General features: G+C 46.9%; 2 protein-coding genes across 6 annotated transcripts in view; one reads left to right on the top strand and one right to left on the bottom strand.

The window, feature by feature from the left end:
- WASHC4 (WASH complex subunit 4) overlaps positions 1 to 408 on the bottom strand; it is a 37813-nt gene extending 37405 nt beyond the window's left edge. For all 4 annotated transcript variants that reach the window (XM_081879256.1, XM_081879254.1, XM_081879258.1 and 1 more), the window contains exon 1: positions 251 to 408. In XM_081879256.1, coding sequence (XP_081735382.1) covers positions 251 to 311 — 61 coding nt within the window. In that variant the 5' untranslated portion in view covers positions 312 to 408. The remainder of the gene's footprint in view (positions 1 to 250) is intronic.
- An 11410-nt stretch (positions 409 to 11818) lies between these two features.
- The window catches only part of ALDH1L2 (aldehyde dehydrogenase 1 family member L2), a 31487-nt gene continuing 28572 nt past the window's right edge, over positions 11819 to 14733 (top strand). Inside the window, exon 1 of one of the 2 annotated variants that reach the window (XM_081879259.1) lies at positions 11819 to 12051. In XM_081879259.1, coding sequence (XP_081735385.1) covers positions 12001 to 12051 — 51 coding nt within the window. In that variant the 5' untranslated portion in view covers positions 11819 to 12000. The remainder of the gene's footprint in view (positions 12052 to 14733) is intronic. The other variant, XM_081879260.1, reaches the window with a different exon arrangement.

Below are 14733 nucleotides of genomic sequence, written 5' to 3'. Positions count from 1 at the left end.
GACAGGGCATGGCAGGCAAAAGGCCTCCCTCAGGGGTCAGTCGGGGCGGGGCAGAGAGAGAAGGGAGCTGTGGGGCCCCTTTTCAGGGGGGAGGCAGTTTTGACTCTGGGAGGGTGAGGGGAGAGTGAGATGTCCTCATAAGCAGAAGGACTCAACCCCCCCCCCCCGCCCTCCAAAATGGGGGGGGGGCAACCCCGCTGTTGGGTCCCCTCAGAGAATGACACACGCTTCCCGCCTCCCTCGCGCTTACTCTGGGAACCGTCGTCGAGGCGGTCGAACTCCCAGTCCGGCGAGAGGGTCTCCAGCGCCATGACGGACCCGCGCCCAGCGGCGGCGCCAGCAAGAGCAAGAGCAGCAGCAGCAGCAGCAGACCTGCCCCTTCCCACCCGACTCCAAAAACACGGGACTTCCTGTCACGCCCGCACGGCATGCTGGGAAATGGAGTCTCCGGAGCTCGGGGCGGGCGGGCCGATGGCCGCGGCCCTTGGGCGGTTTGAGGGGCGCCCAAACAGCGGCCCCTGCCGGGTGAAGCGGGCCTGGCAACCGGGGAGGGAAGCTTGTGACAGGCAGCGTTTAAGGACACGCCCGCACTGAAAACTGAAAGCAAATATATTCCGATTTGCAGGGAAATCTTAGGAATGCCTACTCAGAATCAAGCCCTTGCAATCTTGGACCCATTCAGATGAGAGTTCAACCTAATGGTGCTTACTTCTGAATAGGTTCTGATTAGGAAGGGACGACCCACCTGCTAGGCAAGTTGAGGCGGCTGCCTCAGATGGCAGGATCTATAGAGACAGCAGATTCTGCCTCCAGAGACCTGGACGCCTGCAATTGGTTCCTGGAGAGCTGGTTTGGTGTAGTGTTCACAGTGTTGGGCTAGGTCCTGACACACTAGGGTCCAAATCCCCATTCGTCCATGAAGCTCCATGGGTCACCTGGGGTCAACCACTGCCTCTCAGCTTGACCTACCTCACAGGGTTGTTGTGGGGATTAAATAAGGTGAGGGAGAGCCATTAGAGGAAAAGCGGGGGATATAAATGCAATAAAATAAGAATCTATTCTTCTCCCATTGATTTAAATAAAACCAATACAATTTGCTATGGGTTATGCCAGACTGAAACACCTGCTCTGGCGCTTCATATACGCAGGAGATCACCACAGATCAGAGTTTCCTGCTGACATAGCATTTTGCTTTAGATCCAAAGCAAAGCCTCCTTTTGGTTTGTCTTCTGATACTTCAGATGCCTTTCCTGCCGGTTGTAATGTTTAACCTCATTCGTGGGCAAAAATGGATGAAATTGGCAAGCATCCCTTTCCTGGGGGATGAAACTTTCAGACAATTAGGTGTAGACTTGGACTAAAAGAAGCTCCCTCTGCCCCAAAGAGGGTTGTCCAATGCAAACACCACCCCACCTCTGCTGAACGAGCATAAGTTGCCACTGCTCCCTTCTCTTCCCCGGTGGAGTCACAGATCTTGAAGTGGAAGAAACCAGAACTAAGGCTGGAGAGAGCACATCTCCTTACGGGAGCAAACGTCCTTTAAGATTAAGTTAATTTTTTTCCTTAGTATGAACAACTAAAGGAATGAGCATGCATGAGAGAGTAGAAATGTAAGGAACTTTCTCATCTTTGTCCTGATTTGTCCCTTACCAGCACTGGCAAACAGTAATATGAGAGCAGTTCTAGTATGAAGCAGGAGGAATCCTGCGTGTACTGTATTAGACATCAATACCCACATGTTGTTGCTTCTGTGAGTCAAAGCCAACAGGCAGTTGGTGTTTATTTTCAAGTTGTCCGAGTTCACATGAGAAGCATCAAGTGAAGCTGTGGATTGACACTTACAGCTTCATGGACAGATTGGCATCCAGTTATGTGGCTGCCACTACCTAAGACAGAACTTAATATAGTTGCTGCCACTAAGAGGAAAAGAAAAAAGACTGCAGTACTCAGTACAGTGTTGCAAAGTACCAGTATTCTGCCTCACTCGTTGCCTGAACACATGGAAGTTTGAGGAAAATGTTTCCTGAACTTGATTGTGGACCCACAAGGTCACATCCACACCATACATTTAAAGCACTACTTTAACAGACATGACTTGCCTCGGGCGCCTGCCACCCTCTTGCCACACTGGAGTTGTTCACTGCAGTTCAGGGGGCTGGCCATAGGAAACCATAACAACTCCAGACCTTGTGGGTCCACAATCAAGTTCAGGAAACATGAAACTGCCTGTTGGCTTGGAGAGAGGGAGCTTCTTTTAGTCCAAGTCCTAATTGTCTGAAAGTTTCATCACCCAGGAAAGGGATGCTTGCCAATTTCATCCATTTTTGCCAACGAATGAGGTTAAACATTACAACCGGCAGGAAAGGCATCTGAAGAATCAGAAGACAAACCAAAAGGAGGCTCTGCTTTGGATCTGAAGCAAAATGCTATGTCAGTCGGAAACTCTGATCTGTGGTGATAATCCTACATATATGAAGCACCAGAGCAGGTGTTTCAGTCTGGCATAATCCATAGAAAATTGTATTGGTTTTATTTAAATCAGTGGGAGAAGAGAAGATTCTTATTTTATTGCATTTACCGGTATATCCCCCACTTTTCCTCTAATGAGCTCAAGTACATGGCTCTCCCTCTCCTTATTTAATCCCCACAACAACCCTGTGAGGTAGGTCAAGCTGAGAGGCAGTGATTGACCCAAGGTGACCCATGGAGCTTCATGGGCGAATGGGGATTTGGACCCTAGTGTGTCGGGTTCTAGCCCAACACTGTGAACACTACACCAAACTGGCTCTCCAGGAACCAATTGCAGGCATCCAGGTCTCTCTGTTTGTCCCTCAGAACTCCCCTCAGACCCCTCTCCTCCACTGGTCACACCATTCACTCACCCTAATCTGCACCCTTGGGTGTTTTCGTCTGACTAGAATGTGTCTTCAAAGAGGGTGGTGATGCTTCTTCCTTACCTGGATGGACGATGGAGAGATGAATGTGTATGTGCAGAACCCCTTGTTTTTTGCATAACTGAAACATAGTCTTTGTACAAATACAAGAGTCACATCCCTTGCGCCACCCACTTATGTGTCTGGTAAGAGAATGTGGCTGACAAAAGGATTCCTACTCCAGTTTTAAGGCTACAATTGAAACAGATTTGAAATTTACAGCATGGTGTACACTGAAAGAAAATTATATGAAAATGATGTACCTGTGGTATTTGACTCCTACTAAGTTATCTAAAATGTATAGAACCAGTTCAAATATCTGCTGGAAATGTAAAGAAAATGATGATACCTTTTACCTGTGAGAGTTCAGAACTTAACTGGTTAAGTGTTCTGAGGTGTGCGTCACTTTCTGACGTCAGCTATAGAAGCTGGGAGGAGTCTGGGAGGAGACTGTACTTTCTGTTGTTCTCTCTGTGTGTCTTGAGAGAGACGGACATGTTCTCTCTCTGTGTTTGAGAGAGAGAGATGGCTGCAAGCAGCGATGGGCTGAAATGTTTCAATAAAGAGCTGTAAATAGACGAACCTGTCTGTGTATGCTTGCATGGAGCAAGGGAGAAAAAGACTGCTTTACACCGCTGTATGCTACTCTGCGAAGCCGTGGCTAAAGAGACAGCAGAATTTATTGCGCAGCACGGAAGGAAGTGTGCTGGACGCTGCAAACGGCTGATTGAGATCGTAAACTAATCAGTGGCCACGGCTCAACGATCAAGCTCCAAAGATCGTTATCTCAACAGGTTATGGAAGGTCAGTCAACGCTCGTAAAAGCAGTCGGCTTTGAGCTACTGGAATGCTTTGAAGCTAGCCGGAGGTTGGAAGCTGCATTCCGTGAGTCTAGCCTGATGCCGGAAAGCAGAGGAAGTTTTTGCCTGCTTCTGAGAGGCCAGAGAGCTGCTGAGAGCAGCTGGAAACGTTCCTCCACGGAAGGGAGAGCCGGAGCAGCTGGGCCGTTTCTCCACGTACAGGAGCCGGAATCAGCTGATACTGAGTGAGTACAGCTTGTGGGGCACCTTGGGAGAACGGGAGATGATGGCTGAGAGCCAGGATATACCGGTGGAAAAGCTCACTTTAAAAAGTTGGGCAACCTGGAGCAGAAGAATAAGGGGCTGGTTCCTGGTCCATGGGCTTTGGGAAGGAAGCCAGTGGGAGCCAAAAGCAACACCCCTTAGCTGGCAAGCAGCTGGAGCAGCTGGAGCAGGCGTTGCAGGCTGTGGAGCTGAAGGTGTACATTCTGCTCAGCTCTCTGGACAAGAGTTATGACAATCTGTGTCTAACTCTGGAGTCAATGGATCCCCAGAATTTGACTCTGAATTACGTGGCAGGACGTTTGCAGGATGAAGAATTACGACGCCAGAAAGAGGGCAAAGCTGGCACCGGGAGCTCTGGGAGCAAGGGCGGAGCCAGGCCAGCGGAATGCACGGTCCAGGCCTTGTTTGTTCGTCGTTGCTACATCTGTAATTCACCAGACCATTTGCGTCGCAGTTGCCCCCACCGGAGCACAGAGCCGAGGCAGGATGTTGTGAAGGACACTTCTCATGGGAATCAGGCGGGTTTCCATGGCAACAAGACTGGCCAGGCAGGAAGACGTGCAGGTGGGCGTCGTGGTAAACAACAGGAAGAGTCTTTTCAAACAACTGCCAGCATGGCCTTGTTTGAGAACAGCTGTGTGGAAAATTCCGAGCTTAGCTTTGTCATCGACTCTGCAGCTAACCGCAACATGGTTCCAGAGACCCCTGCAGTCGAGATGTGGAATTGCACGGCAGTTCCAAAAGGACAGGGACAGACTGTTAAGTTTGCTAATGTTTATCTTTCTGTTTTGCAGGAACAGATGGATTTTTGTATCGTCCCAGAGGTGCATCACTGTTTGTTATCTGTGCCTTATTTGTTGAAAAAAGGGTTTCAGGTTTGTTTTCAGGATGATGTCTGCACAATCTCCAAAGGGGAGAGGGTACTTGCCAAGGTTAAGAAGGGGCAGAATGATCTTTTCATTCTTAAAACGTCTCTTGGGGGTGAGGGGAAGGTTGAGAGAGCACAGGCGCAGCGTGCTACAGTTCCCACTCATGTTCAATGTGCTTGTGCATGGCATCAGAGGACCAATCATAGTCCTGTAGAGGATTTGCAGGTTTTTCCTGAGGTTACCAGAGGGTGTAAAATTAGAGATTGTGGACGTGCCATTAGTTGCGCCACTTGCAAGCAGGCGAAGAAGAAAGGGTGCAGTTACCCAAAGGTGGAACGGGTAACCACTAAACCTTTTGAGCTGGTACACATAGATCTGTTCGATTCTGTCAGGGAACAGAGTCTAGGGGGGGCCAGGTATCTGCTAACGTTTCAGGATGATTTTTCGCAGAACACCTGGACCCACGGTCTCAAATCCAGGGAGGATGCAGCACAGCTGATCAGGAGCTGGATTGAGGGGGTGGAACTAAGGTTCTCCACCAAGGTGAAAGCAATCATCAGTGACAGAAATGCTAGGTACACTGGTTCTGCTTTGCAGCAGTTCTTTCACAAAAGAGGGATAAGTTACACAGTTACTTCACCCAGTAAGAGGGGGGTGGCAGAGCTGAGGAGTGAAGCTCTGGTTAAGGCTGCACAGGTGATGCTGACAGAAGCTAGGTTACCTCCAAAGTTTTGGCTGGAGGCAATCCGTTGTGTGTCTTTCACCTGGAATCGTGTCTACAACTCACTGGTAGGTGACACACCGTACTCTTTGTTGAATGGCAGAAAACCCCAGGTTCACTTTCTGCGCAAGTTTGGATCTCCTGCGGTTGTCCCTGTGCCTAAGGCTTTGCAAGGGCCAGATGGAGCCAAAGTCCAGAAAATGATCTTCTGTGGGTATGAGCCAGAAGCTCGTGCATGGAGGTTTGCTTACCCGTCAGGTGATCAGAGTAAGGTGCTGATCAGTAAACACGCTGAGTTCTTTGAGCAGGATGAAAGGCCAAAGATTTCTGCACAGCGTGATGTTCTTTCAGAATGTCTCTCTGATCCAGAGGACAGTTCTGTTGAGGAGGAAGAAGAGGCTGAGTCTGCTGATGACGATCAGGTCACTGACCAGAGTCAGGAGCAGGATGGGGCGTCTCCACGAGTTGTTAGAAAAGGACAGCCCAAGAGTGAGCCTAGTTCTCCTGTGAGTGTAATGGAGAGAATTCGAAGACGCTTTAAGTCAGAGGGGGAATCCTGTGATGCAGAGGACACACCTGCTGGTGACAGTGAGCCAGAGGAAACACCAGAGTTTGTGCCTAGGCGATCCAGTCGCACAACCAAGGGTATTCCACCTGAGAGGTACCAGGCCACAGGTGCGTGGGTAAGTTTCGCACAGTGCGATTCTGAGAGTTGTGAGGTGATTCCACAGATGCCTAACAGGTACGCCAAGGGAGGGCGCAAGGCATTGGGGAAGGGATTGATCTCACAGGGTGTTGCTGAAGATGTTACACAGGTCTTGTCAGAAAGCAACGCAAGAGGGGGTGTGAGAGTTCAGAACTTAACTGGTTAAGTGTTCTGAGGTGTGCGTCACTTTCTGACGTCAGCTATAGAAGCTGGGAGGAGTCTGGGAGGAGACTGTACTTTCTGTTGTTCTCTCTGTGTGTCTTGAGAGAGACGGACATGTTCTCTCTCTGTGTTTGAGAGAGAGAGATGGCTGCAAGCAGCGATGGGCTGAAATGTTTCAATAAAGAGCTGTAAATAGACGAACCTGTCTGTGTATGCTTGCATGGAGCAAGGGAGAAAAAGACTGCTTTACACCGCTGTATGCTACTCTGCGAAGCCGTGGCTAAAGAGACAGCAGAATTTATTGCGCAGCACGGAAGGAAGTGTGCTGGACGCTGCAAACGGCTGATTGAGATCGTAAACTAATCAGTGGCCACGGCTCAACGATCAAGCTCCAAAGATCGTTATCTCAACATTACCATATGTGGTGGTCATGTAAAACAACAAAATCATTTTGGGAGGTATTATATAACAAATTGAAAAAAAATGTTTAAGGTAACATTTATTTTAAAAAACCACAGAAGCTTTTTTATTAGAAATTATATATGCCGAGACGCCAAAAGACCAGAAAAGACTTTTTATGTACGCGGCAACAGCTGCACGGATGTTATTAGCCCAAAGATGGAAAGAAGCAAGGATCCCGACTAGGGAAGAATGGCAAGCCAAACTGCTGGATTATTCCAAAATGGCTAAACTATTTGGAAGACTCAGGAATCAAGAAGATAAAGATTTTTCAAAAAGAATGGAAAAAAATATAACTTATTTAGGAGACCATTGTAAGCAAATTAAAATGTTAGCTGGACTTTAAAAACCACTTGTAAAGTAATGAACATTATGGATAATTAAGAAAAATGGAAATTATGGAAACTGCATTGATATGTAGATTTGGAAAAAAATGTTATTGGGATCCATGTAAGGGATGAGGGGAAGTCAAGAGATTCAGAAAATCTCACAAAAGGATTATATAGATAATTTGCTGTAAAATTGTATTTGTAAAAATCAATTAATTTTTTTTTAAAAAAAGGCTACAATCCCATACCCAGTTTTTAAAAGTACATTATAGGATTCCACTGTAAAGTTCCAGTGCTATTTAAACATACCCGGGGCTCAGCTGCAAATAAAACATTTTAAGCATGTTGTAAAGTGCATTATACAAATGTGACACTAGATGGTGATGCTAAGCTATGGCAAATTCAATATATATTTTTCAAAACTTTTTTAAAAAAAACCTTTTCACAATTTTTTTTATGTGTGTCTAGATTCCACCCTGGACTTAATCCTCATTGAACACTGCTGCATTTATTTCTGAGCAAACATGCATAGGATGAAGCAGCAGATCTGATTGATTTCAACGGGGCTAAACTTCACCCATTGTGACCTTAGATCATAAGGCCTCTGCTGGGACCATCTCATTGCCCTGTTTTGCACTCATTGGGCAGATGGTTTGTACTAAGTCACTCTTGAATTCTGCTGGTGTTAGTTATAATTTTAAAATCAATCCTTTTTCCAGTACTCTCACAAGGTGGCACTATATCCTCAGCTACCAGGATTCTGCCCTTCATTTCTACTACTTTTGTTTTCCTCTTAAAATGTTTTAGGTCAGGATCTGGGAACCTGTGGCCCTCTAAAACACGCACCCCCAAACTCGGCCCTCCAGCTGTTTTGGGACTACAACTCCCATCATCCCTAGCTAACAGGACCAGTGGTCAGGGATGATGGGAATTGTAGTCCCAAAACAGCTGGAGGGCGGAGTTTGGGGATGCCTACTCTAGAGGTGGCTGGGCTGTAACTCCCTGACCATTGCTCATGCTGACTGGGGCCGTTGGGAGTTGAGTTTAACAGCCTCTGAAGAGTCACAGCTTCTCTGCCTCTGCCTGCATCTCACTGATGCTGGCCATGTGGCTTAATTTGCAGAGGAGAGTTCTCTGTTTAAAGGAGTCCTCTATTTGAAGGGAGAATAGGGTCCTTGAAGCTGCTCATCAACAGTTACCGCCTGGAGTGAGCAGGCCTTCAGGTCACTTGGGTCACTACAATGTGATGCATTTCTATTTAATATCCAGTAATGATTTCTAAATATGTATCTATGCATAACACAGCATATGCACATTTTATGCAAGCTTGTATATTCTTCTGTCCTTTTCAGGAGATGCATTTTCCCTTTATTGCTGATGACACATCCGCACCATGCACTTAAAGCACACTTATACCTTTTTTAAAAACAATCATGGCTAAAACCTAATCCTAGGTTCTGTAGTTTGTTAAGGGTGCTGAGAGTTCATAGGAAACTTGAAAATATACTTGGAGTCGAGAGTGGATTTCATGCTCTTTATTCAGCTCATAGTGGTGAGGAGGAATGGAAGTTCCCCCAGAAAGTCTGCCTTATATACATTATTTACACAATGGGCCCCACGTGATTGGCTAATTCTAGGATTCTCCTGTAGGTTGCAGATTCCCTTCCACCTGGAGCTGGATTGGGTGGCTCCTGTGGACCAATCAGACTGCTGCATTCTGGATCCTATTGTTCTAGGACCAATCAGACTGCTGCCTTTTGTATCCTATTCAACTCAGTACATAACAAAACTTGTCACTACAATTCCCCGTAACAAACAACAGTTCCCAGAATACTTGGGGGGTGGGGAGCCACAAAAGAACCTATGGCCCTCTATAGGTTGTCAGTCCCAGCCAGCATGGTCCAGAACAATGCAGATTTTAGTGCAACAAAATCTGGAACACTGCATGAGGTTACCCATCCTTGAAATAAATAAAAAATGGGGGAGGGGGTCCAAGTTTCTAAAATTCAGTTCATACAATAAAACCTATAGCAGGCTAATACAATTCAGCTTAGAAAAGGGTGCTGTAGCTTCAATGCTATACTAAAGCTCAGGTCATAGAAACTTGCCTGAAGCTTAAGGGAGAGCTTAATACACCCTTTCTAACTCATGCAGCAATACGGATGACAGCAAAATCAGTAATAAAAGACTCACCATTGCTTTTTGCAAAGAGCATGGGGTAGGGGGTAGAGACACACCCTTTGGCAGTAATTCAATCCAACCATAGTTATTATCTTTTTAAGGTATCCTAAGCAGTCAAGCAGAAGCCCCCGCCCCCCCCCCCAAATCAAAACTAAAACATGAAAGGCTTCTTTCTTGTGAAAACTTGCTTCAGAGCACAGTAAAACTTGAAAAACGGCTACAGAGGAACAGATACCACTTCACTGGTTTGTAAGAAGATAAAGAGATAAGAATAAAGCAGAGATGTCTTAAACAGAACTCTATCTGAATTATAAATGTTGTACAGGCAGAGTCTCAGAAATGGCTTCATGTGAGCAGGAAAGGGTCAAAGCCAATACTAGAAAATAACCAACGGATAAGGAGGATTAGTAGCAGCAGTTTCAAATTTCACACAGTATTATGAAATTGATCAGCCATGCTGGTTAGGCTACCTGATTGTCGTTGGAAAATAGATAGTGGGATTTAAAATAAAAACAGGTACAGTAATTAATGGACCTAAGTTAATCATGTTCATTAATATCAATGCGTCTATTCTGAGGGAAAATGTGGTTAACTACCACCCAGTTTCTCCTTCCTTTTGGGGCAAAGGGGAAAAAATATTGCAATTAATGGCCACTTTTGACACACAGTTACACCTGCTGAGCAGAAAACATGAAATACGTGCCCAGTAAAAAGAACACTGTGACTTTCCCACATAAAGAATCCCTGCAGGGTTGAGCGCAAGCTCAGTCTTTCATGAAACCACTTGCCTCCTACCTGATCCTGCAAGACAAAAACATTTTATAAATCAGAGGAACGAAAGAGGTGTGTCGTTTATGTGTTAAAGCTGCTGAGAGAGTTCTTTGAAATAAAATACTCCTATTTGACATCTTGTGGTGCTGAGATGTCCTGCTGTGAGAGAATTTTTCCTTCGTATATATTTTGTACTGGAGCTGTTAGATGGCCCTTATTTGGAAATACTTCCTGTCAGATTTTAGGATATCACAGCCCAACACAACAGGTTTCATAAGACTTAAATTCCTTGGAAGCTCTTTAAAGAGATTTTTCAGCGGGAAAATAAATAACAATCAAGCGGTATATACATTTTAAGGAAGAAATTCAATGAAATAAAATGTAAAAGATGAGGAAAGGTGGGCAAAACAAAGCAGAACCATTTTTACAATGGTACAATGATTCTTCTATAAATGACCGGGTCGCACACATCAGGGAAAGCCTTATTAAAGAAAAATTTCGATAGCCACCTAAATATAAAAATGCAGGGCACTTGTCTCATTTCTGGGATTGTTAAGTTGTTCTGAACTGTTTTTAATACTCTATATTTATTTAGTCAAACTTATATACTACTTTTTTATTCCAAGGAGCTCAAGGTGGTGTACCTGGTTCTCCTCCTTCCCATTTCATCCTCACAACAAACTTGTGAAGCGGGTTAGGCTGAAAGATGGTGGCTGGCCTAAGTCCTAGTCCAACACTCTAACCATTACACCATGTTTTTTGAATGTTATAACCCACCCTGGTACTGATTGGTAACTGATTCAACACCTGTGAAGGCAGTGCACCCTGAAAGGCGGCTTAAGATCTTCAAAATAAACTAGATCACCTAGTGAATGCACACCAAACGCAAGGATTTGAACCAGGTAGTTCAGCCTCTCACCCACCAGATTTAGGGATTTAGGGGAGCACAACCAGTCTGGTTGGACTCAGGGCCACAGCAACTGTGATGTAGAATGGAAGATGAGAGGCTGGGGGCACCAAATGTTGGCATTGCATAGGGTGCTACTGAAATTTGAGACCCCAAGGCCAACCGCTGGACCCACCAGTGTATCTTCACTATTCTTAGGATACGTAGGAAGCTGCTTTAGATCTAGTTTGCCCATTGGTCCCTTTAGCTCAGTACTGTCTACCGGCAGCAGCTTTCCAGGGTCCCAGACAGGGAACATTCCCAGCTCTACCTGGAGATGCTTGGGTTTGAACCTGCGACCTGCATGCAAAGCAGATGCTCTGCCGCTCAGCTACGGCCCCTCCCTCCTCGTGGCTGCTGGAAAACCATCTACCTGTTGAATTTTCTGCCTGTTCCCAGGCGAAAAATACAGGGTGCGGGACTTTACTTCTCCCCCAAAGGGGGGGACTTTACTTCTCCCCCAGTGCTAAGCGCAGGGTCCCTCCTGCTTTGAAGGCACATCTCCCACCAGGCAGGCCTCTCTTTGTTTTTTGGGGGGGCGAGGGGAAGCCAAGCGGCCAGGCGGGCCCCCGCCTCTCCACTGCTGGCGCGGCGGAGCTGCTGGCGCGCCTCCCATTTGCGCGCGCCCGCGGAGCTCGCTTCTGGCTGGCCGGCGGCCAGAGGCAGCTTGCTTGGGTTGCATCAGACTAGACGCTGCTGCCGCTGCTTGCTGGGTACCAAAAGCTGGACAAGCGATCTCCTAGAATTTCATTTCTCTCTCTCCGCTGGCCAAGAAATGGTTCGCTCTTGAAGCTGCTCCCATTATAATTATTCTGGACCGGCTCTCTCAGGCGCAGCGATGCTCTCCAAAGCCAACCACTTGCTCAGGAAATTTTCCTCCACCGCCACGGTGAGTATAAAAAAAACTGAACTGCAGGAGCAGATAAGAAGGATGCTGTCGTCGCTGCCTTCTCCCCCCCCCCCCCCCGGGAAGGGAAAGAGGCTTTTTTGCCAAGAGGTGTCCCTTGTGCTTTGATGGTTCTTGCAAGGATTTGGGCGCGTTTTGGTTCACAAGGCAGCAAATTAGATGGGAAAGGGTTGGAGTGGAGGAGAAGGGAGGCCAGTGGGCCTTTCATAATGTGAATGGACAATTTGAAAACACACACCAAAGAAACAAACTTGTCAGAGGTATTTGGGCACTGGTGATAGTAGTGAAAAGTGACTTCTTGTGTGGGATGCTCTTAAAGGTAAGGTTTTTATTCCCTAAAATAATATATCAGCACCATGGATGGTAAAGATCTTACCTGTGTGTGGGGGGGAAACCTCTTCCCTACAACGGGATGGTCAGTTCAAGTTTGGTGTTGTGTTACCCTGCTTGTGGAAAGGTTGTGCTTTGAGTCTTTCGTGTGTATGTGTGTGTGTGTGTGTGTGTGCATGCATGTGTGCATGCACTTGCTCCCTTCCCTTTCTTATGGGCCCATCTTCATTCCCTAGATTGCATTTGGCTGCAGTTGTTGCATCTTATGCCCCCAAACCCCAGGGAAATGCAACGTTCTCACTCAAGGGTGGCACATTTATTTAATCAAGGACTATAATTGTGTCACGTCTGCTGTCTTCTTCCAAAAAAACCCTTAAGGCAGCTTTCACAGAGCTATAACAGGATAATTTTTAAAAACAACCCTGCATAGTAAACTGGACTGAGAGATAGTTCAAGGTCACCCACCAGGCTTCACAGCCAAGCAGGGACTGGAACCCAAGTCTTCCAGGAACCAGGTCTCCAACATTATACCAGAATTGTAGATAAACTCCCCCAAGTTGCCAGCCTGTAACTAGAGACACAAGAAGCTGCCTTATACCAGTTCAGATTGTTGGTCCATCTAGCTACACTGACTGGCAGGCGCTCTCTGGGATTCCAGACAGAGGACATTCCTAGCCTTACCTGGAAATGTTGGGGACTGAACCTGAGACCTTATGCATGCAAAGCGGCTGAGCTATGGCTCTTCCCTAATAGTGAATTAGATTCTTGGGGGCTGGCAGAAGAGCTGCAATTCTTCTAGGCATGGATGAGGGGATTTCCCTCTTCTAGCAGTCTGCATGGTTTCTAGGCACTCCATCCCTCCTATGCTTGCTCACCTGTAAGGAACCCCAGGCACTCCAGGCATGCATTTCTTAGCCACGTATGCTATTTCTGCAAACCTAGACACAAGGCGGCTGCTTTGGTGATTTCTGGGTTTGAACGTGATTACAAGAGTGCCATGGATATTTGTGGACTATTGCAATATTCTCTGGCAGATTTAGTGGACAAGACCAATAGTAGGTCCAATGGCCAAGTAGGCGGTTTCTGCAGGTGCTGGAAGTGGGGGACCAGATGGAGCACCCCAAATTATACCTGCACCTGCACCATTATAGCAACATTTGTTTTCTGGAGGCAGGAGATCTGCTGTTGTCACTCAAAGGTCCATTTTAGAAGTATGGTTGAAATGCACTTGTGGTTGGATTTCAGGTAGGGGGGGCAAAGGGGCCCTTTAAAGGTAAAGGGACCCCTGACCATTAGGTCCAGTCATGTCTGACTCTGGGGTTGTGGCACTCTTCTCACTTTATTGGCCTAGGGAGCCGGCGTACAGCTTCCGGGTCATGTGGCCAGCATGACTAAGCCGCTTCTGGCGAACCAGAGCAGCACATGGAAACGCCATTTTCCTTCCCGCCGGAGTGGTACCTATTTATCTGCTTGCAATTTTAAGTGCTTTCGAACTGCTAGGTGGGCAGGAGCTGGGACCGAGCAACGGGAGCTCACGCCGTCGTGCGGATTCGAACCGCTGACCTTCTGATCAGCAAGTCCTAGGCTTAACCTAGGTTTAACCCACAGTGCTACCCGCGTCCCTCAAAGGGGCCCTTTAGTTCCTCCTTAAAAATGTGTGTACAAGTAAGGGAGGCATTCCAGTCTCGACAGTGAAATTCGCAGGCTCTGCCAGCTGACTGCTGCTTTTCAGAAACCTGGATGGTACACTGTGTTTGACAACACTGTCTGGTGCAGCGTCAGCAGTAGTTTGAATGGAGAGGGGGAACTGTGTCAAGGGATTGCTATAGGAAGAAGGCTTAAGCCGAGCAGCTTGGATTGCATCAGCAATGCTAAATATGAGAACGAATGGCTGACGACAGCACATTGCATATGGATGGGGAGGGGCTTTGATTTAGGTTGCCACAAGAAGTTTCTTTGCTGGAAAAGGATCCCACCATAGAAACAGAAAGGAATCCTGTTTTTTTATATGATGAATTAGCTACAGAGATACGGTATCTCCTGGAGCAGCTATTTTAGTGCCCAGCTATGCATTGCTAGGAACTGAAAATCATCCAAGGAAAATGCCATAGCTCAGAAGTAGAGCATCTGCTTTCCCAGGGCCCCTGGTTCCATCCCTACCAGGAGGTCTGGGAGAGACTCCTGCCTGAAACCTGGAGAGCAGCTGCCACTCACTTTAGATAATACTGAGCTAGATGAATGCAGTGGTCTGCAGAGGTGGGCTTCGGTCTTTCAAATTTTAGCAGCACCCTGTGCAAGGTCAAAAATCACCCCCACTGCCACCTCTCACCTTCC

Source organism: Podarcis erhardii (assembly GCF_964252035.2).
Source record: "Podarcis erhardii genome assembly, chromosome: 10".
Lineage (NCBI taxonomy): Eukaryota > Metazoa > Chordata > Lepidosauria > Squamata > Lacertidae > Podarcis > Podarcis erhardii.
The sequence above is the reverse complement of the archived record's forward strand: the minus strand, read 5'-3'. Positions and strand labels throughout refer to the sequence as shown.